The sequence below is a fragment of the Colius striatus genome, chromosome 10 (assembly GCF_028858725.1).
Source record: "Colius striatus isolate bColStr4 chromosome 10, bColStr4.1.hap1, whole genome shotgun sequence".
Taxonomy (NCBI): domain Eukaryota; kingdom Metazoa; phylum Chordata; class Aves; order Coliiformes; family Coliidae; genus Colius; species Colius striatus.
The window spans coordinates 27,539,515-27,561,209 of record NC_084768.1 but is presented as its reverse complement, the minus strand read 5'-3'; the positions used below and the strand labels follow the sequence as shown (position 1 = coordinate 27,561,209).

Here is a 21,695-nt window from a genome sequence, read left to right as displayed (position 1 = left end):
CAAAACAAAGCTGTAAATTATTTACCCACTTGATCTTAAACTCTAACAAGCAATGGTTTCATCCCTCCATAGTAAAAAAATTCATATAGCTTCAGTCAGTCTGAGAGAACATCAGTCCAGCTCATGCACCATCCAGTATAGTTCATATTAGTGTAAATACTGTGCTGTAAAGTCCATATCATGCTCTACAAAAGACCTTTTCCTGTTGCCATGGGATTCTGGTCCTGATTGAGAGACACACAAAACATCTTTTGACAGCCTTTTGCTGTAAGTATGTTCTTGTTTGCAAATTGATCTCTTATTTTGTATGTACACAGGGGCGTAACTTCCACTAAAGCCTTCGAGTGTAGCACTCTCATTTATTCAGACATGAACACGTACATGCACAAAAGGCTGCTATAAAAAAGGTAAATTGCATATGAGTAAAAAAGTAACTTGGATCAGTTGTCTGTATTAAAAAAAACCAAGCACACACATGCCATCTGTAGAGTCAGAGCTCACCTTCAAATACTTGTCGCATCACTTCTCTGTCTCACCTTTGATGACCTAAACAGTTTAAAGTCTTATATTTTAAAATGTTTTCTCAACTCCCTGATACTTCAGTACCTTTTCTTTGTAAGTGGATACCAGAATAACATACTCTGAGGTATAAGACATGTTGAGATAGAATTTTAACATTCTGATCCGTTCCACTTCCCTGTGTATATGCTGTATATTCAGGAAAAAAAAATGGTTTGGGTATATACCTTTCCAGGCTGCATCAAGTTTAATTACTTGACAAACACAATCCCAAATTCTTTCAGTCAATACTGCTCCATTAAGCAGCCTTTGGCTGCATTCCTGACTTTAAGAAGCAGAAATCTGCTTTTTGCTATATTGAAATGTGTATTGTGTGAATGGATCCAGTCCATCAAGAGATCAAGGTTGCGCTGTAGGACTAATCTCTCTATATCTTCCTTTACCACTCAACAGTGATGTTTTAATCACCGACAAATCATCATTAGAAATAGCATTGGGCCCACTACCGTGAAAAGAAACCCATTAAAAAGAGCCTTATTCAAGTGAGATTCCTCCACAATGAGTGATTTGTGAAAAGTGTCAGTTGACTGATCTTTCACCTATTTAATACATTCTATATTTAAAAAAAAATTATAAGGTACTAAATCAAGCACCTTAAAAAGATTATGCAGCTAACTTTATCAACCAAATTCATAACATACTCAAAGGCTGAGCTGAGAAATCCTCTTTCTCATGAAACACTAACAGCCTTTCATTGGTGTTTAACTTTTCCTAACTAAACCTCCATCAGAGTTCTAATTAGTTTCCTGGGGGTTGTTGTCAAAATACCAGCCTTTGCTAACCTGAGTTGCACTAGTTGCCTTTTTGATTATTTTACAATAAAATGGCATCTCCCCAAGTTCCAAGATTCCTTCATTAGCAATGGTATTGAGTCTGAGGTGATCCCAGCTCCTCTAGGACTCCTGTACAAGAAATGTCCATCTCAGTCTGCTGATTTAAGAGTGTTTATCCCTAACAGAGATTAGAGCAACATCCTTTTTGGTTATTACTGGACTTGAAAGCATCTCATCCTGAGGTGATAGAAACAAAAAGAAACTTCTTGAACATATTTGCCTTTCTGCATCATCATTACAAACTAAAATCTGTAAAGTTTTAGTCTAGAATAAAAGAGATACAAGTAAGTACACTAAAACTAGAACTTTTAGTTTTGCCCATGTAGATTTTTCCTTCATGTCTTTTGTTTCCTATTCTTTTTTTTCTCTTCTTTGTTCCCCCTATTTATTTATCCTTAAGTTATTTATGTCCCTTAGTCCCATTAAAGATAAATATTGGAGTTTTATGCTCTCTTCATTTTATTTCTGATTTTTAGCTAAAGTTGCATTTTTTCATATCCAGGCATATAGTTTTGGAGATACACAATACAGTTGAAAGAAAGAAAGAAAGAAAGAAAGAAAGAAAGAGAGAAAGAAAGAGAGAAAGAAAGAAAGAAAGAAAGATAGAAAGAAAGAGAGAAAGAGAGAAAGAGAGAAAGAGAGAAAGAGAGAAAGAGAGAAAGAAAGAAAGGAAAGAAAGAAAGAAAGAAAGAAAGAAAGAAAGAAAGAAAGAAAGAAAGAAAGAAAGAAAGAAAGAAAGAAAGAAAGAAAGAAAGAAAGAAAGAAAGAAAGAAAGAAAGAAAGAAAGAAAGAAAGAAAGAAGAGTACATTTTCTGTTCAAATATTAGCCAAGAGGTTTCTACAGCTGTGGGAATATAGTCCTTCTCAAGCAAACCACAGTACAGGTTACAGTCATGTTCTCTTCACGTTTAATGAATATAAGCTTGTTATGATCCCTGGACCAGTAGTAACTTGTATTTATCCATCATCACATAGGTCAAAATAAAGCTATGCAGCAGTGACTGCAGTGTTTTTTAACTATTAGAAAACCTCATGAACTTCAGAAACTCAATTCAAACTCCATTTACACTAGTGGCAGTTCCTACAGATAAATCTCATTTCTGTTTCATTTATTTTCAGATGGAAGACATTTTACTAATCATCCTTGCCTGTCAGAGCACTTCTGCCAGCTCTGCCACCTTTTTTTTTGAGAACAGTATATTGCTACATGTGAATTATTCTTTAATTTTTCTAATATCCTCAAACACACTGCATTTTGGACTGCTTTTGAGCTCTAGGCAGACAATATTACTGCACAGGAATTTGGGGCAGTGCAGCCATTTATCTTAAAGAACTTTTAGCTTCTGTATAGTGAAATAGAATCCTGAGAACAGTGACTTGCTTTCTGGATTTCCTCATCCAAGGTAAGTCCATCACAGATAAACATCACTCTAGCCAGCCACATTGTCAGGAAATCAGGAGTGGACCATTTGCCTGAACTTCCTTCCACAGTCCTGAAGAGAACAGAAGTTCAATTGGGTCTGTCTTCTCTGTGTTTATTAGCAATGTCAGAACAGCCCAGGGCAGTCTGAGTTACAATGGAAGCAACCATGCCATTTATTATGAGTATTACAAGCATATCTGTAATTTACTTCTAGCACATTTACACTTGCATTTGAACTGGCCTGGGTGTCTGTGTTCTGAGGAGAGAACTTTTTGAAGGTAATATCAGCATGGACACAGTGTGTCTTTCTGGAACTGATCATCTATGAACAATGGATACAGATAAAATTCAGGAGACAATGTCCCAGCTTCACCAGCCATTGATCTGTGAACTACTAAGCTGCATTAAGCAACACAATGGTATCATTTAAAGTTTTGGGAACACACTGCAGATTTGCAAAGTCATTCAGCTGTTCGCTGGGTAAGGTCTGAAACTAGACTGATGAGCTGTGCAAACTAATGCCCAGATTTTCAACTGTTCATATACATAAGTCCATATAGATACTGTTCATATAAACAAGGGCTCCTGTTTGCATTTAACTTGGCAAATAAAGAGCTAAATAAACAAATACACACAATTTTAATCCAAGTGTCTCCTTTGCCATTGAAAATGATAATAAAGTTTGCAATAAATAAGAGATAAAAGATCAAAATATTTGAACAAAAATATAATTAAAGTAAATGAGAGAAACTTCTGTTTTCACAGCTGGTCATTGGCACTAATTGCCAGTCTCACATTTCATCTTCAGGACTCAGTTGATAAAGGTAGCTGTGACATATTTTCCATGAAGAAGACATTAATTTGTATAAAGATTCATCACCCCCCAACCCTGCACCAAACCAGTAAATTCAGTCGGCAGATTTTACAGGACATACTAGTGCTGTAGCTTCACTGATCTTCGTAGAAGTGATTTGCTTCACCTGGGATATGTGCAAACTATTTTTATTATGTGTTGGATTTTATTTATTTTTTAATATCACCTATTATGGGTTTTCTAACTCCTCAATTTCAAATGCAACTTAAATGCACTTGACCTACCACCACCCTCTCAAGTCCACTCACCAGAAACAATAACTCTGATCAAAGTTATGGGAATCATGCCTCATGACTGCTAATGATTTAATTACAAATACCATCTTAGCAAATTCACACTATGTATAAAACACTGAGTGGACAGAAACCAGGAAGCTCCTCCATTGCAGCCCCTGGTATACCTCAACCTTAGTATTGAGAAACTATATTTTCCTGGGATAGAAGGCTAATTTATCATCTATGCAATGATGCATCTTGTCTCATCCAACAGCCATCTTTGGAAGAAATGGACAGCTAAAGAGACTTAAATAGATTATATCTTAATTAACAATTAACATTTAAAGCAGGTATACAAAACAGCTCATAGGCAAATGGGAAATAAACTCTTCTTTTTTAACTCCATAATTAATTTATTCTCAGGATGAAATGATTAGAAGTAAAAGAAAATATTTAAAGACATTTTTCTGACATTGAAACAGAGTATTGTGACCTGAAAAAATTACGGAAAGGTTCCTGACATCCCGTCCTCTTTGATAATAAATATTCTTCCGTGATACTCAAGAAAAATGCTAAGCAGCAAATATACAACAAAGCTCTATCTTCTACTCCAAGAAGTTTGCTTTTGCCCCCTCCCTTCATATGGGCTTTTGTCTCCCTTCTGTCTAAAAAGTAAAAGAAAAAAATGTGTGACATGAAGCTGCTGTAGAAGAGCTCACAGGATTCAGGCGAGGAATCCTTAACGTCTCTATCGTCAGCGAAGTCTGAAAACAAGATTAAACACCGACAAGCTCTACAGACCCTGTAACACCAAGTATTACAGAACCACTTTGCCATTTTTAAACCCCAGGTTGCTAGGCTATGAAAACAGAAAAGGACAGTCCTCAGTATTTGAAGAAAAACCTGAAAATGCACCTTTTCTCTCACAATTCCAGCAATGAATTTCAGCACTACAAATTTCAGTCCTTACATTTGGATTTATTTAACTCTGTTCTATCCAAAGAGCATTTCCTCTTTTCTCAAAACCATGACTGTTCTAATCCCAAGGTCCAGAATGCATTTCAGCATTGACAGCATGAGTAGAAGTCAAGCAGACAAAGCAAGATCTGCTACCAATCATGGCTGATGTTACCGCTTCTACCTCAGGTCTCCACGGATGATACTTCCCTCTCTCCCATGTATTTCTGAAGCCATGGGCATAGATGGTGCCCTCCATCTTGCCTCTTGATATACAGTATTTTGAGTGGAAAAAATGTGTAGGGTTCAGTCAAAGACTCCTTCTGGCAGGTGCAACAACAGCAATAATGAGCACATGAATCTTCTCGCACTCCGAGCACCTGCAACACTCCTGACAAGACTTTATCAGCTTCATGTTGTTATTGCTCCAAGCTCAAGCATCACTCTGCAAGTCCCATCGCCAAAGCTGCTCACAGACCTGCAAGACCCTCTCCTCACACTCAAATTTCTTTACCTATTCAGTTTGGAAGATTTGTAGACACCAGGGAGCAAGAAGTCTTTTCCAGATGGAGAATGTACCTAGCAAAGTGGAAAATTTACCTACTGATTGATCCTTTGGCGCCACTGTAATAAGCAGGATAATTATAAATCCTCTTGTGCTAAAGGGTACAGGCCAAACTGGCCAAGATACTTCAAATGGAACAACATTATCTCTGAACAAGCCTAAATGTTAAAAGAAAGGAAATAGACCTTATTTTTAAGGCTGTGCTAGGAAAACATCTTTTTCAGAATGTGAATAATAAATATACTGCTGCCATAGTAATGTCCATGGGGGGAGGTAAGGGATTGCTATAAAACATAGAATTCTAACTACTACAGATGTTGCTGCTAGAATTTACAGCTTTCTCTGCGTGCTTATCTCTCCTCACCAGTTTCTGCACATTGAATCACATTCAAACATGGGCCATCTTTTTATTATTTTAACCTCTTTTTTTAATCTACAATTAATTTCTTCTGAGCCATTCTGTAATGGTAAATAGATTCAAGACCTGTATTTACAAATCACATGCAATCCTATTTTGGCACATGTAAATTACATGCAAATACATTCTAAATTAGTTTGTTTATCACTTCAAAATTTTAATCCAAAGGTTTTTTTTTTTTTTTTAAATCTAGGTTTTATTCTGACATGTTTACAAATGAGTTTGACTGTGCAAAATAACTTAATAAACTCAGGGTTAGCTATGCAATTAGAGGAGGCATCTGGGAACCATAAAATCTGGAAAACAATATTTACATCTTTTGTACATCCAAGATTCCACTTTTTTTCTCCCTTAAATTCATCATTTCAAAATATTGCAGTTAGTTTTGTATGAGGACAAACAACAAGAACTCATTTTTATAACCAATGACCCCTCTCTCCAATGAGCAATTCATGGGGTAGCACTGGATAAAATGCACAAAGTAGAAGATTTCATTATAAAAAAAAAAAAAGAAAATGAAAAATAACTGAATTAACATTGATCATGACTTTTCAACAGCATTTCTTATTATTACAGCCAGGCAAAGTCTCCTGTGGGCAGTAAAGCTTTCCCGTGTATTATTAGCCCTCTACAGAAAGCTATGAAAAGACACAAATCTGTTTTGTCAAAGGACAGAAGAGCATTTAGTTATAAGAGAAAGTATGGTCATAATCCATTGTGGGGTTAAAGGTGAAGAAAACAGAACTATAACACAAAGCCTTAAGAGAGTAATACTCCTGCAGTTAATTCCTGAACACCACAGTAGAGCCGCCTGGTTTGTGGGGAGAATACATTCTCAGGGCAACCTGACATCTATACGGTTGATATTTATTAGTGGCAGGACTATTATATAGCATCTCTATTTTTGCTAGGTACAAACGCACACGGCACCATGGCTTCTGCTTCGGGAGGCATTTGTCGAGATGCCACAAGTGTCCACGTGGCCGGTGTGCAAGCCAACACTACAGCAGAGGTGATGACCTGCGTCTGGGTGCCGGGGGACAGAGGGATGGGGATGTCTTTCCTGGCTGGCTCTGATCCAGGCCAGAGCCCAAATCAGCAGCTCCAGGTACTCAAATTACGCCTTTTAGGAAATTTTTCTACTATGCAGAAAGCTATTTTAGTTATTCAAGCCATCCACTGGAGAAAAAGGGCTCAGTTTGGGATCACACACTAAAGCAGTGCATGAAGTTGCTGGTGGAGTAACGTTTGTCAGGTCTTTGGCAACGATTAGGGATTTGGTCCAAGTGAAAGGCAACGTTAAGTGCTCTCTAATTAGATCCCAAAGCAAATTTGCAGCAAGTCTAAGCAACTAGATGAGGATTCCTTTTACATCCAGCCACAGGCCATGCACCCTCATAGCCCCTGCGAAGAATAGTGGGTGGGTGGGTTTAACACAGGGGATTACATCTGAAGAGCACTGCTCTGAGGCTACCTGAAGAGTGGATAGGAAAATCAGAGTATCTACAGGTAATTTTTCCTTCCTTCCATCCTTCTGGTAGTCCCCAGAGCATAAGGACAATGGATGCAGCTGTGTAACAGAGCAGGTAATATAATAAAAACATAAAGAATTATATAATCCTCTGCTGTCTCTTAGATATTTCAAATACACTTATTTTCTTTTTGATTTGTATGGCCTAGCAAACACGACTTTATGGTTTACTTTGCCCTCTCCAGGCCCAGCTGAAGACTTTATCCCTTACTACATTGTGCTCCTCCCCTCCCCTGCCTTAAGCCTCTGCTGGCATCCTCTATCCTGGCACTCAGCAACATCTACGTGGTGCATTGCAATGTCCTGCACAGATACCACAGCTAGCTGCAATGTCAGAAGCAAATCGTGGTGTTAAAACAGTATTTCACCTTCCTTTAACCTGTTTTTCAAAGACACTGCAATTATACTATTGCCTAACAGTACTCATGTTACCTCATTTAGTAGCATCTCATATAACTTGCTCCAATACTGCATTGAGCTCTGTGATGAACAGGTCACTTTTTCACCATGGGTTATCCTGCACTTTCTGTCTGAATTCAGAAAACTATCACACCTTCTTCATTTAAATCTCTCCCAAAAACTCTTTTATGCCTTCAAGTTACAAACTGAAAATAATAATAAAGGCTCTAGGTTATCCTTTCTTGTGGGTTTCCCAGTGACCTTGGCTGACTGCTTTAATAGAAAATACTCTGCATATCAAAAATATGAACCCACTAGCAGTTCTTAGAAACAAATGAGTTACGAAAAAGTCCTTTGTGCTCCCCTTTTTCTCAGTCCCATTCATTGCAGCTGTATAATAATCACTATTTTGTCATTTTCTGTTACAACAGAGCTTGGAGGAAAGGAGTAGCAAAGAGGCGCAGTAGTCTAGAAGGCAGCTTCTCAAAAGGCAAAATAAAATGCAGTTCTATTAAAATCATCGTTTATTTTTTTACATTCTCTTCCAGGTTTCCTGCCCACTGCTTCTTGCTTTGTCTATTTAAATCATCAGCTATCCAGGGAAAGCTTGGTGTCACACTCTGCATCCAGCACAATAACTTCCTTGTAGACTGGGATACAAGGGTGCTAATAAAATAGAAAAGCAACATAGCTGCATGTGCCTGGTTAGGTTTAAAAAAAATCCTCACAAGCAAAAGTTCAGGTCCAGGTGCAATTCAGCAGCACTGGAATGAGAGCACTCTAAAGCCAGTAAATAAATTAATAAATAGATAAATAAAGAGTCATTATTCATCTCAGGCATAGCACCCAGATAACACAGCTTGTCGGCATCCGGACCCACACTGGTGCTCCTGCTGCTCACAGCACAGCTCTGCTATGCAGGTCTCTGCTAGCTCATGCATTTCTGCACTGTACTCCATTTTGCAGTGTCAATATAATCCTCTGCTGTCTTCTAGATATTTACTACACTGATTTTCACTAAGTCTTGTTCAGGTCACTCAGCAGATAAATAAACAACCAACCAAAATTATTCCTGAGTGAAAAGAATTTTTTCATCCAGATACTCTTGAAAATTAAAATTTCATTAAAAAGGTAGAAAGATCCCCATTTTCTCTAAAAGCATCTGACACTCAAGAAAGGAGAGGTTTCAAAGAAAAAAAAAAAAATAAAGTTTTCCTCAAGCTTACACAAAAAGACAAGAAGCACAATACACCTGAGCACAGAATTGCTCAATTTCACCCTCTCTAAGTGAGCCAGACACTCACTCTGCACATTGTGAAGTAAAACAGAAAGCATTCTGTGCAAACATTTACAGCACAAAAAAAACCTCGTCACCTGGGATACTTGCTGCTTCTGAAAATTTTGATCAAAGATAAAAACCAAGACAACTCCTTGTAATCAATTATGCACAGATAGTCTTCAGCATATGTGCAATTCATAAAAATAATGCTAGAACCGTAACTTTGATTTACATACAGGAATGAAATATGAACATGGACAGAACACTAATCTTCTGATTGGTATCTTAAATTGACAATCCCAGTCCTTTAACTGAGTCTTTGCCTAAATAGTGTTCCCTTGAAAAAATTTCCAGCTGCCCTTTTAACTGCTGTCGCTTACACAAGAGGAGCTGCAGAGACACAGCCCAGGACTGTGTGAAGGTTACAGCAGGCTGCAGTCATGGAATCAGCACTACAAGCTGGACGCAAGTTTTATTTCTGCGTAGGCAGAGACGATTAACCTCCCCATACATCCAAAAAGCACTCATGGTGCAAAGAAAGCCATTACTGGGCTTTCATTTCACACCATGATATACAGCAGGTTCCTTGCAGAAGTTCCTCCATATGTATGCCTCCCTATACGTACACTGATCAGAGGCAATGATCATCCTCCTACATTAGTAATTAAATTCAGAAGGGAAGATATATTCAGGTTTCAGGCATGTATGGACACTCTATCATCATCATCCTCACTAACACCAAATTCACACTTTGAGATTTTTTTCTACGTCTTTTTCACTCAGCCTTCTAAGAGTCAAGTCAAGGAATTCACATCGTAATGTCAGTCCTTTCATCGACTTTGCATCCCTCACAACCTGTAAAACATTTCTATTTCCACATCAGGATTTATTCCTGTTTTGTTCTAGCTGACATCCCTTCATCATGAGTCTTATATATTTTTGCCTAGGTGAGCCCCAAAGAGTATGCAGCAACTTAATGAGCAGATCAATTACTGTTCATATGAAAAGATACTGTCTCTTTAAAGGTTATTTGAAGGTTGATTGTTATCTTATTGCTTATATCCTGCAAATCTATTCAGCCTTATGAATGAATTTGACCTTTTTATACTTACTGGGGGAAAAAAAAACCCCCAACAGAACAGAAGTTAATTTAGAGGTCTATAATACAACACTTTTTCCCAGAGAAATGAAAGGGCATTCAAATCGATACCTGCACAATAACACTCTGATGAATGTTTGCACCCAATTTTCTCATTTTGCTAACTTGAGATTGGGCATTTTGAATAGTTCTCAAAGAACATATTCTTTATGTGCTCTGAAGTATGTGGTATTGTGTCCAAACAATGCTAGAGGATAATCATTATAGGAGTATCACTGGGCCTGAAAAGGTCAGTTAGTTAGAAATGTCAGCTTTCAATGCAACTATGCCGGACCTTCCTGTGGAAGGAACCAATTAAAGGGACATGCCAAAGTGCATGGAAACATCATGGTGACCCAGAATAATAATAAGGTATTGTGGAAAAGCTTGATATTTTTCTTCAAAAGTAATGGATTAGCCTTTAGAATATCTTCTCTGCAGTCTTATTTTGACTTTGCAAATATCACTTATTCTACATGTATTCAAAAAAGGTCATTTCTTTTTTAAATGGAAAGGTGGGGATGAAACAGCCTTACTAAAAGTAAATATTTCACAACTAAATGGAAACAGAAATCTGGTTTTGTTATTGCATGAGAAGTGTTGTTTCAGTAGATCTCAAAACTCTGATATTTGAGATGGATATAGATGATGTTTGTGGATACAGATGGGGATAGGTCAGGGAACAGGAAGAAAGATCAGAGTGGGCTTATTTTCTTGGGACATGTTGAGAGCGAAGGCTGTGTGCACAGGGAAAAGATGGTGGAAACAGCAACTGCATTCAGTGAGTAAGTAGAATCTTTGCAGTCACTAGTCCAGCAAACAGAGGTATGGGTAAGAATTAGGAAGGTACTGATCTGCACAAATAAATAATTGCGAGCAACAAGATTACGTCCCTTTATCACAGTAACTGGAAATTCTTACAGGTCCTCAAATACAGTAAAGATGAAGAATTGGATACAGTCAAATTCTGTAATTAGACTCAGGACAGCTGAAACCAACCTAATGGCATGAAGAAAACTAGCCCACTTTTTCTCTCTGATCTCTGTTAGCACATCATTTTGCTAAAGTTACATCAAGTCTGGAACAAACTTCCTCTGTAGTTTTAAGGTTCAGCTGAGACTGATAACATGGGAAATTCACTTTGAGCTGAGATTTTAGCACATATTTTATATGTATGGTAGAGAAATTCTTCTACAGTGAGCTCAAACAAACCCTTTGGAGTCTATGGCCTTGCTGTGCAATGAGGTGCTCTTCCCCCAGAGGGAATTATTGTGGGCAAATGGATGAATTAACTCCCAATATCTTAGTGATACGAGGAATAGTTTCATTACGACCCATCGCTGAGCATCAAAACACTCAGTTATTAGTGGAAAGATAACTAATTTCTTTTCTCCACCACCCCTCCAAATAAAATAGCATGTGGAGCATCACTAACAAACATGAACAGTAATTATGTTAGGCTGTTTAAAAAAAACAGCCGCTATCCCTTGACACATACTTAGACCAAAATCAATGTGCTATTAATTAATAAGGACTAGCAAAAATAGTACCCGAGTTTTAGCAGCAAACAACTTTCTGTCACATTTTATTACTCTGTATCATTTTTACTAATACCTGTCCTATAGCTTCATGACTTTGGGTTCATATTATTTTCATGCTTCAATTAGAAAGAAGTAGATAGCCAGACTATCCAGCAAGGTAATGGAAAAGTCTTGTAGCGGGGCTTAGTGGTGGAATTTATAGTTAAATGAAACTTTCAAATATACCATAAAACTTCTCCTTCCTTTGCGTAGTTTTACTTGAGGTCTCATAAGCAGTAATAGGTAGAAATGCAAAACTTAATCAGCTAAAAAATACAGCAAATCCCACATATCACTTTATGCAATGCCAGGAGAGTAGAAATATATTTTCCTAACCAGAGGAAATTAACTAGGCAACAGTCCTATATCTATAATTTAAAGTGGTAAAATATGTATGGCAGAAACTAAAGCCACCTTAAAAGAATTCAGGGTAGCAGTGTATCACAAATTAATGAAATGGAGACATTTTTAGAGCATGCAGCACTGATGATATTAAAGGAGGGAGAATATTTCATCACATAGATCAGTCTGATAAATACTTTTAAAATCAAGCTTTTTTTTTTTCTCCCTGTTTAAAAGTGCAAGAGCTTGAATATTAGGGGAGGCACACACAAAGTCATTACAATTTCTGATCAAATCTCAATGCTGCTCCACAGAGATTAGGGATAACTTACTCTGTCCCTACATGTAAACCTCTAATGTGGTGAGAGGAAAATCTGAGTAAATCAAAAGGCAGGAATCATGGAGTCATCTCTTACTTTATTCCGCCTAAAACAAAGCTGAAAGAAGCTTAAAATACTTTATATTCTATGCTGTAGCCAAGTTGGGCACTATGGAATATTCAGCTACCCCAGGTTTTTTAAATGCAATCAATTTACTGCTGCCAAATGTAGTAGGTTTATATACATCTGGGAAACACACACCTACAGTGCTGATGAATTTCTCCTGACATTGCACTGATTTCAAGAGAATGTTATTTTAAATTGGCAGTAGAGAGACTAGTAGAGAAGGATAAAGCCCTGAGGATGGCTGAATCAAAGAGAATTTCAAAGGAATTTTCCTGATGGTTCTTGGATAATATCACATGTTAGCTATTTTCAAAGCCAATAGTTTCCAACATACTTCCATTTATGGTATCAATAATTAAAAACTACTACAGTGGGAGATGAACTTACCTTACTGAGAAGAGAAATTGGAAAGCTGTATTATTAACATAAACACAGGAGATGCAAAAAGCTTTGTCTCCATGGAAAAGCTATGGAAACAGGGATATCTTACTTGTAACTATGGAGTGGTTACCACAAAATGGGATGTGGTTGTATCTGCCTGCTCAAAGTGTTACTAGAACACTATCATGTAGAAATTAAGGGCAGATCCTCAGTTCCTTTGTGCAGCAAGGCCAAATTTAACCACCTGAAGATTTGGTCATAAAACCCAAAGTCAACTGGAAGTGTTAAGGAGCTGTTTTGAATCAAATAGAGAGGTTACACTAAGTTTAAAGAAAAAATAAATTGCCAAAACTTAAATCTCATTATGTCCCACTCCCTGCCAGCACGTCCCTCCCAGCTACTAATGAATTTTTAACATCTTTCCCCCACCTCACTGCGCACATCAGCTCTGACTCCAGCATCCTGAACCTTACAGCGTGTTACAGTCTAATTGTAACTCACATGTCAAGGGGCAAGAAGAAAGGAGTGTGGCAACAGCATTGATAAATTTAACTTAACATTCCTCCAGCTACTTCAGCAGTAAGGCAGAGCAGTGAACTCCCCTCCACATTTTACATGGGTGTCAGTTACTTCAAAGGAATACATTTGAGCATGAGGGAGACTGGCTTGCTCCCAGCTTATGCATCATTTGTGTCTGGCTGTTTCTGGAGACCCACAGCAAAGTAGATTTCCTCCAGTTTGGGGTACACTGTGGAGCTTTCTGTAGCTGTTTTCTTAGGGGTGCTGGAACAGGTCATCTCTGCATGTGGCATACAAAATGTGTAGCTGGAACTGCAGCTCTCACCCTCTGCATTCTTCCTTTTCTTTTTGTTTTTTTCATTTTTTTCTCCCAGTGCTCTCAGACCAGGTTACAGATTACTGATAGATACCTGTTCAGTTTAATATACAAATGCTCTTTGAAGTCAAGCACCTGTTGAGGCAGGTTTGGCAGAGCCACATGCATGTTGCTTGGTGTTTGGAAGCTGTCTGGAGTAAGGTGTGAGGCAGCATCAGGTCACCCTCAGCATGGGCTTCACACAGCATGGGCAGGATGGGCATTCCAGGTACAAAGAACAGGTACTACTGCCTATCCAGCGTTGATTCCTAGAGAATCATCCCACAGCCACGGGGAACAGTGTGAAACATTAAGGTTTCTGTGATCCCACAACCTTACTTTTCAATATTTTGGCATTTGTGTCTCAGTATCCCTTAATTGTCATTAATGGCATGATTTTACCTTGCAATTAATCTCATTCATTGGTTGGTTAACTTTTGGATTTTTTTTTCAGTGGCAGAGGAGGCTCAGAGGAGATGGGATCACTCTCTACAGCTACTTGAGGGAGAGTTGTAGTGAGGTAGGGATCAATCTCCTCTCTACAGTAATGAATGACTGGACATGAGGAAATGGGCTCAAGCTGTGCTAGAGGAGGTTTAGATTAGATATTGGGAAGAACTTCACTGAAAGGGTAATTAAGCATTGGAACAGGCTGCCCAGGGAGGTGGTGGAGTCACCATCCCTAGACAATTCAAACAAAGCATAGACAAGATGCTGAGGGATATGGTTTAGTTTAGTGATGGGCCTGGCAGTGTGAGGTTAGTGGTTAGACTTGATGATCTTAAGGGTCTTTTCCAACTGTAATGATTCTGTGATTCACATGGAGAAAAGCTGTTGCACTACCTGCCAGAGAGCACCAAATGGTTCTTGACTAAATGTACAAAAAGTGGTTTGAGAAATTTACACACACATGGAAGAAAGATGATATTCATCAAGACAGAAATGCAAATCACCTCTGGCTTTGAAGTCCTTTATCAATTCTTACAATTAAGCAATAAGGCTTTAGTGGCTGATGCTACTTGTGAGACATAGAGGACTTCCATACTATAAATAGGGCTGAGTGACCTCCTCCACAAAGGAGGACTGCCTGCCTGCAGCAAGGTGGAAAACAGGAACAAATCCCAAAGGATTAACAGCTGCAACTAAGTAGCCCAGTCCCTAATTTGAACCAATAAATTAAGGGATTATGGCTGATCTTGGCCATTTTAAATGATATCACAACATTGCAAAGGCAGATTGTTGTTGTCAGATCTTGGACTTAGGGCTCAAAGAATGAAATGTTTTTAAAGTTGTAGTCTCCAAAGACATTTGAAAGCCTCAAGACTATGATATTTTAATTATTATTTTTTTTTATTAATAGGCTCCAAACTAGACCCTTTAATTCACAAAGGTTGACATTTTCCAGTCCTACTAGGAATGAAGTGCCTAACTTTTTCAGCTATGCTGAAAAATCTCAGCTTTAGGCTGCTAGGTAAGTTTGGCCTGATCCTGAAAATATCTTTGCTGAAAGCAAAACTGTAGAGACTCATTTATATAATCATACTGCAAATATTAATTTGCTGCCCTACGTGGCTAATTATTATAGATTTCTGGCTAAATATCAAAGGGTAACACTTTCATTTCAGAAAAAAATGAATGTTATGGAAAGGTTTTTTCCTACCTTTTAGTGCAGGATGTCTACCTATGGAGTTATTGAGAGATGGTTTAGTGTTTAGCTATTTTGATCCTTACTACTAATTGCTGTGTTGATTTAGTAGACTGCTGTATTAAACCGAGAGATCTGAAGCACTAGCTACTTAATCATATCTATGCACAAACTCAGTCAACCCTTTCATTGTTACAGTGAATATGGTATCTGAAATTATGAGGAAGGTATCATAAATTCATTTTATACAAAAGTCTCATATTACGTTATTCTGGTCCCCAACCCTCTTTTTCTCTTATTAAAACGTGCCTGTGAACTTTTGTGCCCTTATCCAAGACCTGAATGCTCAGTACAATTAAGACCTTCAGAGATCTTTTTTTCTCTAGAAACAGGGAATGCTGAAGATACAAAAAATGAAAAATGTGCCATGTTTGTCCTTGAAGTTACAGTCAGAATAGTGACAATGGCTGTATCACACTGTGTTGTTGCTTTTATCAGCAAGTGCCCTGAGCATACATTAACATAATTGCAAACTACATGAAAAGTGAACATGCAAAAATGGGATGCAATTGCCAATAGCCTCAAACATCTGTCCCAACAAAGTGTTCCTCCTCCTTATTTTAATTCTTATTATTTTAACAAGGTTAGTGAAGGAGAAGCCATGTCACAGATGATATCTACATTTAGAGTGTCAGAACAATTATTGATGCAAAATTGTTATCCAAGCAAATGTGTGTCACATTTTGTTCACTTCCCGTAACACCTGTTCATTTTGCTAACACATTATTCCCAGTTAAAGCCAGAACTCATTAGTCCCAGTTAAAGCCAAACTGAAAGCTTGACACACACATACATCTGAAAATTTGAAACAGTTAACCAAAAGGTAGCTCTGTTCAGGCACAGTGTACACCTGAAGCTGGTGGGCAGCAAACTTCTGTAGCAGCTAATGGAAAGAAATTGAGCCAGAAAAATTGCAATAAATTAAAAGCCACTGAGCCTTAAGAGCTGAGATCAAATAGAAGCACTATTCAAAAGACCTGCATTTCAATCACAGTGCTGAGACCTTCGAAACTCACTTGGCCAAAGAGTCCAGCGCTTTCCCAATATAACACATATTGATTGATCTCCTCAATAGGCAAAGGACAAAAGCCATTATGAAACAGACCATTTAAAGCATTTTAATTTTACCCAAATCTGTTCTGAGCTGCTTTGGAGTTCTCCAGACCTAAGCCTGGACCTCCTGTCTCTCACCACACACACAGAGGGCTGCCGTCTCCTTACTCCCCAAACTGCTCACATTTGCCACCAAGGAAAGTCAAACTTGCATTTCTGTGATACTTGAACACACATTGTGAATTCGAGGGCATCTGCCCTGCAGATATACCACTAACTGTAACCCCAGGAGGCTTAAAGAAATATCAGCACTCAAATTCATAGAGTAAAGGTCTGAAGAGGCAGCTCTGTGAACGGATAACTGCCCGGGGCTTTGCCAAGCACAATATAGCTGTCACTTGTTATTACGTGAAAGATTTTCTGGGGAACAGTGTTTTTCATTTTGCATGTCAGAGACTGGGGAAAAAAACACATTTAGACAACCATCTCTTTAAGGAAAGAGAAGAGAGCCGTGCGGCTGAGCTCACTTACCAGGGCTGGTTATTGTCAGGAGGTCAAGCTGCCGTTTCTGCTGAAAAACAAATTACAAAAGGAATTGTTAAAAGGGGACTAATTTTAGAGGGTCAGCTTAGACCTGCAAAGTAAGTGTTCTGACATTTATAGCAGAATTAATTACAAGTTACATGGCTCACAGTAACTCTTTTGGATGGGATCCACATGTACTTTATGAAGAAGAAAACCCCCTTGCTCAGTCCTTTTAATGTGTCTTTATTTGCGCTTATAAAGTGTTACTATTTCTTTTTTGGAACACATACTTGAAATGGATAGCTAGAAGCACAGATGGACCAATATATTTATAAAAGTGATTTCTGATTCCACAGGGAAGAAGTCAAGGAACCAAGACAAGAAACTCTAAGTTCTTTATTCATATCAATCACTGACTCATAGCCTGTATGTGATCAAGCACAATTATATCGCCTTGGGGTGAACCTTTCAAAGACGTGTCAGAGGATCTAGACAAGCTCAAGACTGATAAAAGGAAAGCTTCTTTTCATTCTGAGTGCACTCAGCCCGTGGATCTCATTGCCACCAGATATCCCTCACCCAAAAGCTTGACAGATTTGATCATCACTGTATATTTGTAGGGATAGCAAAATACAGGGTGTTTTTATTATGGCAAATAATGAAGTTTGAATAGAAGACTGATTTCTGGAAGGGCTGCACACCTTCCCAGGGCAAAAAACTATTCTGCACTATGAGAAGGTTATGATTTTTTTTTTCCTGCAACATGCTATCTCACCAGTTCCTTCATGATGTTGAGGTGCTTCTCAGGTTCTCTTTCCTCTGTAACATGTAGCCAAGACTGTTTCCTACTTCATACTCTTAGTCATAGATGATCTTTCCAGTGTTGCCTCTCTGTAGCCTGCCACTGAAGTCCATGTGTTTCGGGACCATTATCATCCTTTTCAACCTTTCTGCAGGCTGAGAGCTTTCTATTACTATCAGAGCTTTCCCCATCTCACAGGCTGTTACTGCTTCTTCTTCACAGCACTTTCTAACTTACTGTATTCTCCCTAACTTTGCCCAACATTAGTGTGTCTGGCTGGCACTGAAGATTATACTGTCCAGTTTAATTTCTCTCTCCTAATTTGCTCAATTATGTCTGTGTTACTTTCATTTATTGTCAGGCCTATTGATCTTTTTCTAATCTAATTCTCATCACTGAATTCACTGTATTCCCTGGGTGACAGCTGAAAGTCCTTGAGGAGGAAACATTAACTTGGTATTCCCTACTGTGAGTGCTCCCTTGGAAATTATGAATGATGAAACTCCTTTCCAAACCCATCATTTCTCTATAAGTAAAGCTTCACTGGATAAAGTGTATGGACAGAGTTGATCATCCATCGAATATACTTGAGCTGTATGTCTGACAGTGAATGTGGCCCATGGGGAAGCTGAGTAGGGTGTTAGGCTTGAAAAATCATGTTTCCTGAAACCTTACTGGCCTTCAGTACCTTAACTCTCATACAACACATCCTAGTTGTGAGAAAACTCATTTCTTTCTGTTTTCATACATACTCCTTTTCCTCTTAACTCTGATAAGTCATTTTCAGTATGACCTTAGCAATGTGCTTGATCACATCTGTTTTATTATAAAATACCAAGGCCAGACTATGCCAAGCCTTTTTCCAGGTCTGCCAATGCAATGGCAAAAGGGAGCAGAAGACCTGCCTTGTGTCACCTCCACAAGAACTATTCAGAAATGCTGTTCCTACTCTGCCAAGGTCTGCTCGCCCCACTATCCTTTCCAAGGAAACAATACAGCAAAGTAAGCAATAGTGTAAGCAGAAGACCCACTTACCCAATGGGAGCCATAAGACAAAACATCTCCTAATGAGCTAAACTTTGTCTAGATCCTGTGCCTTAATCTTGATTCATATGTACAAAGCTATGAAATACCAGGGCTTAGCACCCACCGGGCCAAAAGCTTTGCATACATTTGTCAGAACAACTGAAACTCCAAATGCTGTATATCTAATGAAGAGCTAGAGCAGAAAATATGTATCCGAAGCCTATACTCTGTGAAAACTTCTCTACCGGGAAAAGGTGGAATATAAATAACCTGCATCAAAGAAAGTTGCAAAATGTAGAGATTTGGAATAGAGAAAGGCATGAAGCTGAACCAGCTCCTGGTCCTGACTTGAGTCTATTAACTAGGGCAAAAATAAAGATTAAATAAAACCCTAAATAGCTTAACTTGCTACTGCAGGAAAACAAAAGCATATACAACAGGCTAAATAAAATGGGAAATAAAATTAAATTGTTACAAGTGAAATATTCAGTTTATAATATTTTTTCCCGTTTGGACACTGCCTTCAAGCTGACCTTGGGAAAAACAAATTAACTCCAGATCCAGGAAACCTTTGTATATGTGTTGAACTTTAAGCTCAAGTTATTTCTCTGACTTCAAGCAGAGCAGCACTGATCTTTTGCATTTAACACCTAACTGCTGTAAGGGATTTGAAATGCCACCAGGTTCTTGGCACTGGCTCCACCCAAATGTTCCGGGCAGGAGCACAGTGGTTGCTGCCTGCCCTGTGCACCGAGAAAGAGAAAATTTCTCTGGTCCGACCTTCAGCGCACCTTGAAGAGGTTTCTCTGATTTAGCTTGGCAAGGGAAGTTTGTGCACACTCACCCAAGCCCCAGAGGGGATGAAAAATGCATTCCAGAATTGTGCATTTAAACATGCAAAAATGTGCTAATTATGGATCAGATCCCTTTCTGGAAATTCAAGCCTGCCCTCAGACCTCAGGGGTTGTTTCCAGGGCTCAGCTGGATTCAAGCAGTCTAGTAACTAGATGGATTTATAAAAAAACCCCAAACCTTATGAGTAGCTATAAAAGCAGCAGAATTTGAATTTAAAGAGAGAGACATTACAAGTGTCACAAAGATTAATAAAATAGTTGCATCCGAGGTATCGTGGCTGTGGGGCTTCATATATTTGCTTCTCCCTTCAGTGCTGAAAAATGCAAATTGCAGCTGTTGGCCCCCTCCAGCATGATCACCCTCTCCCTGTTTTGACAGATTTCTTGAAAGACTCATTTCACAAGATGTCTGGCTTTTTTTGTTCTGCCTTTAGTAATTTTCCACTTCTTAAACACCTGCCCCTGCGGAGATGCCTGGGACTATCCCAGTCTTCAAGCAACCTACTGTCCCGAGAATTACTTATTACCTGAGCACTGAAATGTATTGACTATCATCCCTGCTTGGGTGAGAGGTGACAGTTTCCCATATTGCTAAGGCTGAAATTTACAAAGGCATTCCATGAGAAACACTAAAATGATTTCCACAGCATCAGCCATAATTTATGAGAGACCAAGAGCAAGATTCCCTGTATCACCACAGTATCTGTACTGCTATAATCCTGTCCTGCCCTTAAGGGGCAGCATCCTCGTTTTCACTTTTCTGGCTATTAGAAAGCCCAAAGGCAGGAAGAGGCCATTGGTGATTCATTCCAGCTTCCCATCTCCTGCAGTATTATATCCTTCGTGCTACCCAGAGGCACAGTCCCTACAGTGCATCAGGGCAATGCAGCAAACCTGCATCAGATTGTGTTCACTTCCACGAAATTAACACAATCTTTAATTAATGCAATAAGCACCGATGAGTAATAAATTGTATTAAAATATAAGGAAGGCAAATTTTTACTAAATTAAGCATTGATTCACTCAATAAATATTAATCTACTGAGCATCAAGAATTCATTACACTTTAGAAAAACAGTTGAAAAGCCTTGCTGGTGAGCTGATCTGAAGTGTACGGAATGGTCCCTGTTCACCCATAATATACACTTATTTTTAACAAATTCTTTAATTTATCAATTTAAACGATTTGCCTGAAAGTGAGTCAAGATTGTTATTCCATTGCAGGATGCAATTTTTTTGACACAGATTCTAATCAAACTCTTGGATCGCTTCCTAAATTTTTGTTAGTAACTTCCTTCCTGGGTACCTCCTTTCTCTTCCTTGATGTTGGTGGTCTTTAAAATATTTGCTGACTGGTGTCATTTAATTTTCACCTCAATTAACTCAGTGAGAGTTGCAAAACTAGAAGAAAATTTGTAGGGGGTGTAAATTAACTCATTCATTTAAGTTTAGCTTATCTACAAGATGTTCTTTCACACTTTTCTCTCTACAGAGCTCCTCCAACCTTTTATATAGATGTGGGATGTGCTGCACTTGCTTTGACTCTTATCTACAGAATAGCAAAAGAGAAGGGAAAAAAGCCAGATGCAAAGATGCCCCACGAGACTGATATGGAGCTGTTTCTGTAGCAACCGATGATTTTCTTCTCATGTAAGAATGAGCGCAGTCATATCTAATTCTGAATGTATCTGGGCCTCACTTGCCAGCCAAAGCTGTGTCAAGTATAAAGTCAATATAGTCAAAAAGAGTGATAAAAAAAAGAAATTATAAAGTCATCTTTCCACTCCTACACTCCTCCTCCAGTCAGGATCCAAAAGATATGCTTACTCTTCCTTTCTGTCCCAGCACATCGTCTCCAAGCCCCCAACATCCAGAATTGCTAGTAAGCAGAGATAG

The 21,695-nt window shown here is 38.5% G+C and overlaps 1 protein-coding gene across 1 annotated transcript in view; it reads right to left on the bottom strand.

Moving 5' to 3' along the window:
- The window catches only part of AGBL4 (AGBL carboxypeptidase 4), a 907,448-nt gene that overhangs the window by 406,081 nt on the left and 479,672 nt on the right, over positions 1-21,695 (bottom strand). The window contains exon 8 of the mRNA XM_062004362.1: positions 17,124-17,163. Coding sequence (XP_061860346.1) covers positions 17,124-17,163 — 40 coding nt within the window. The remainder of the gene's footprint in view (positions 1-17,123; positions 17,164-21,695) is intronic.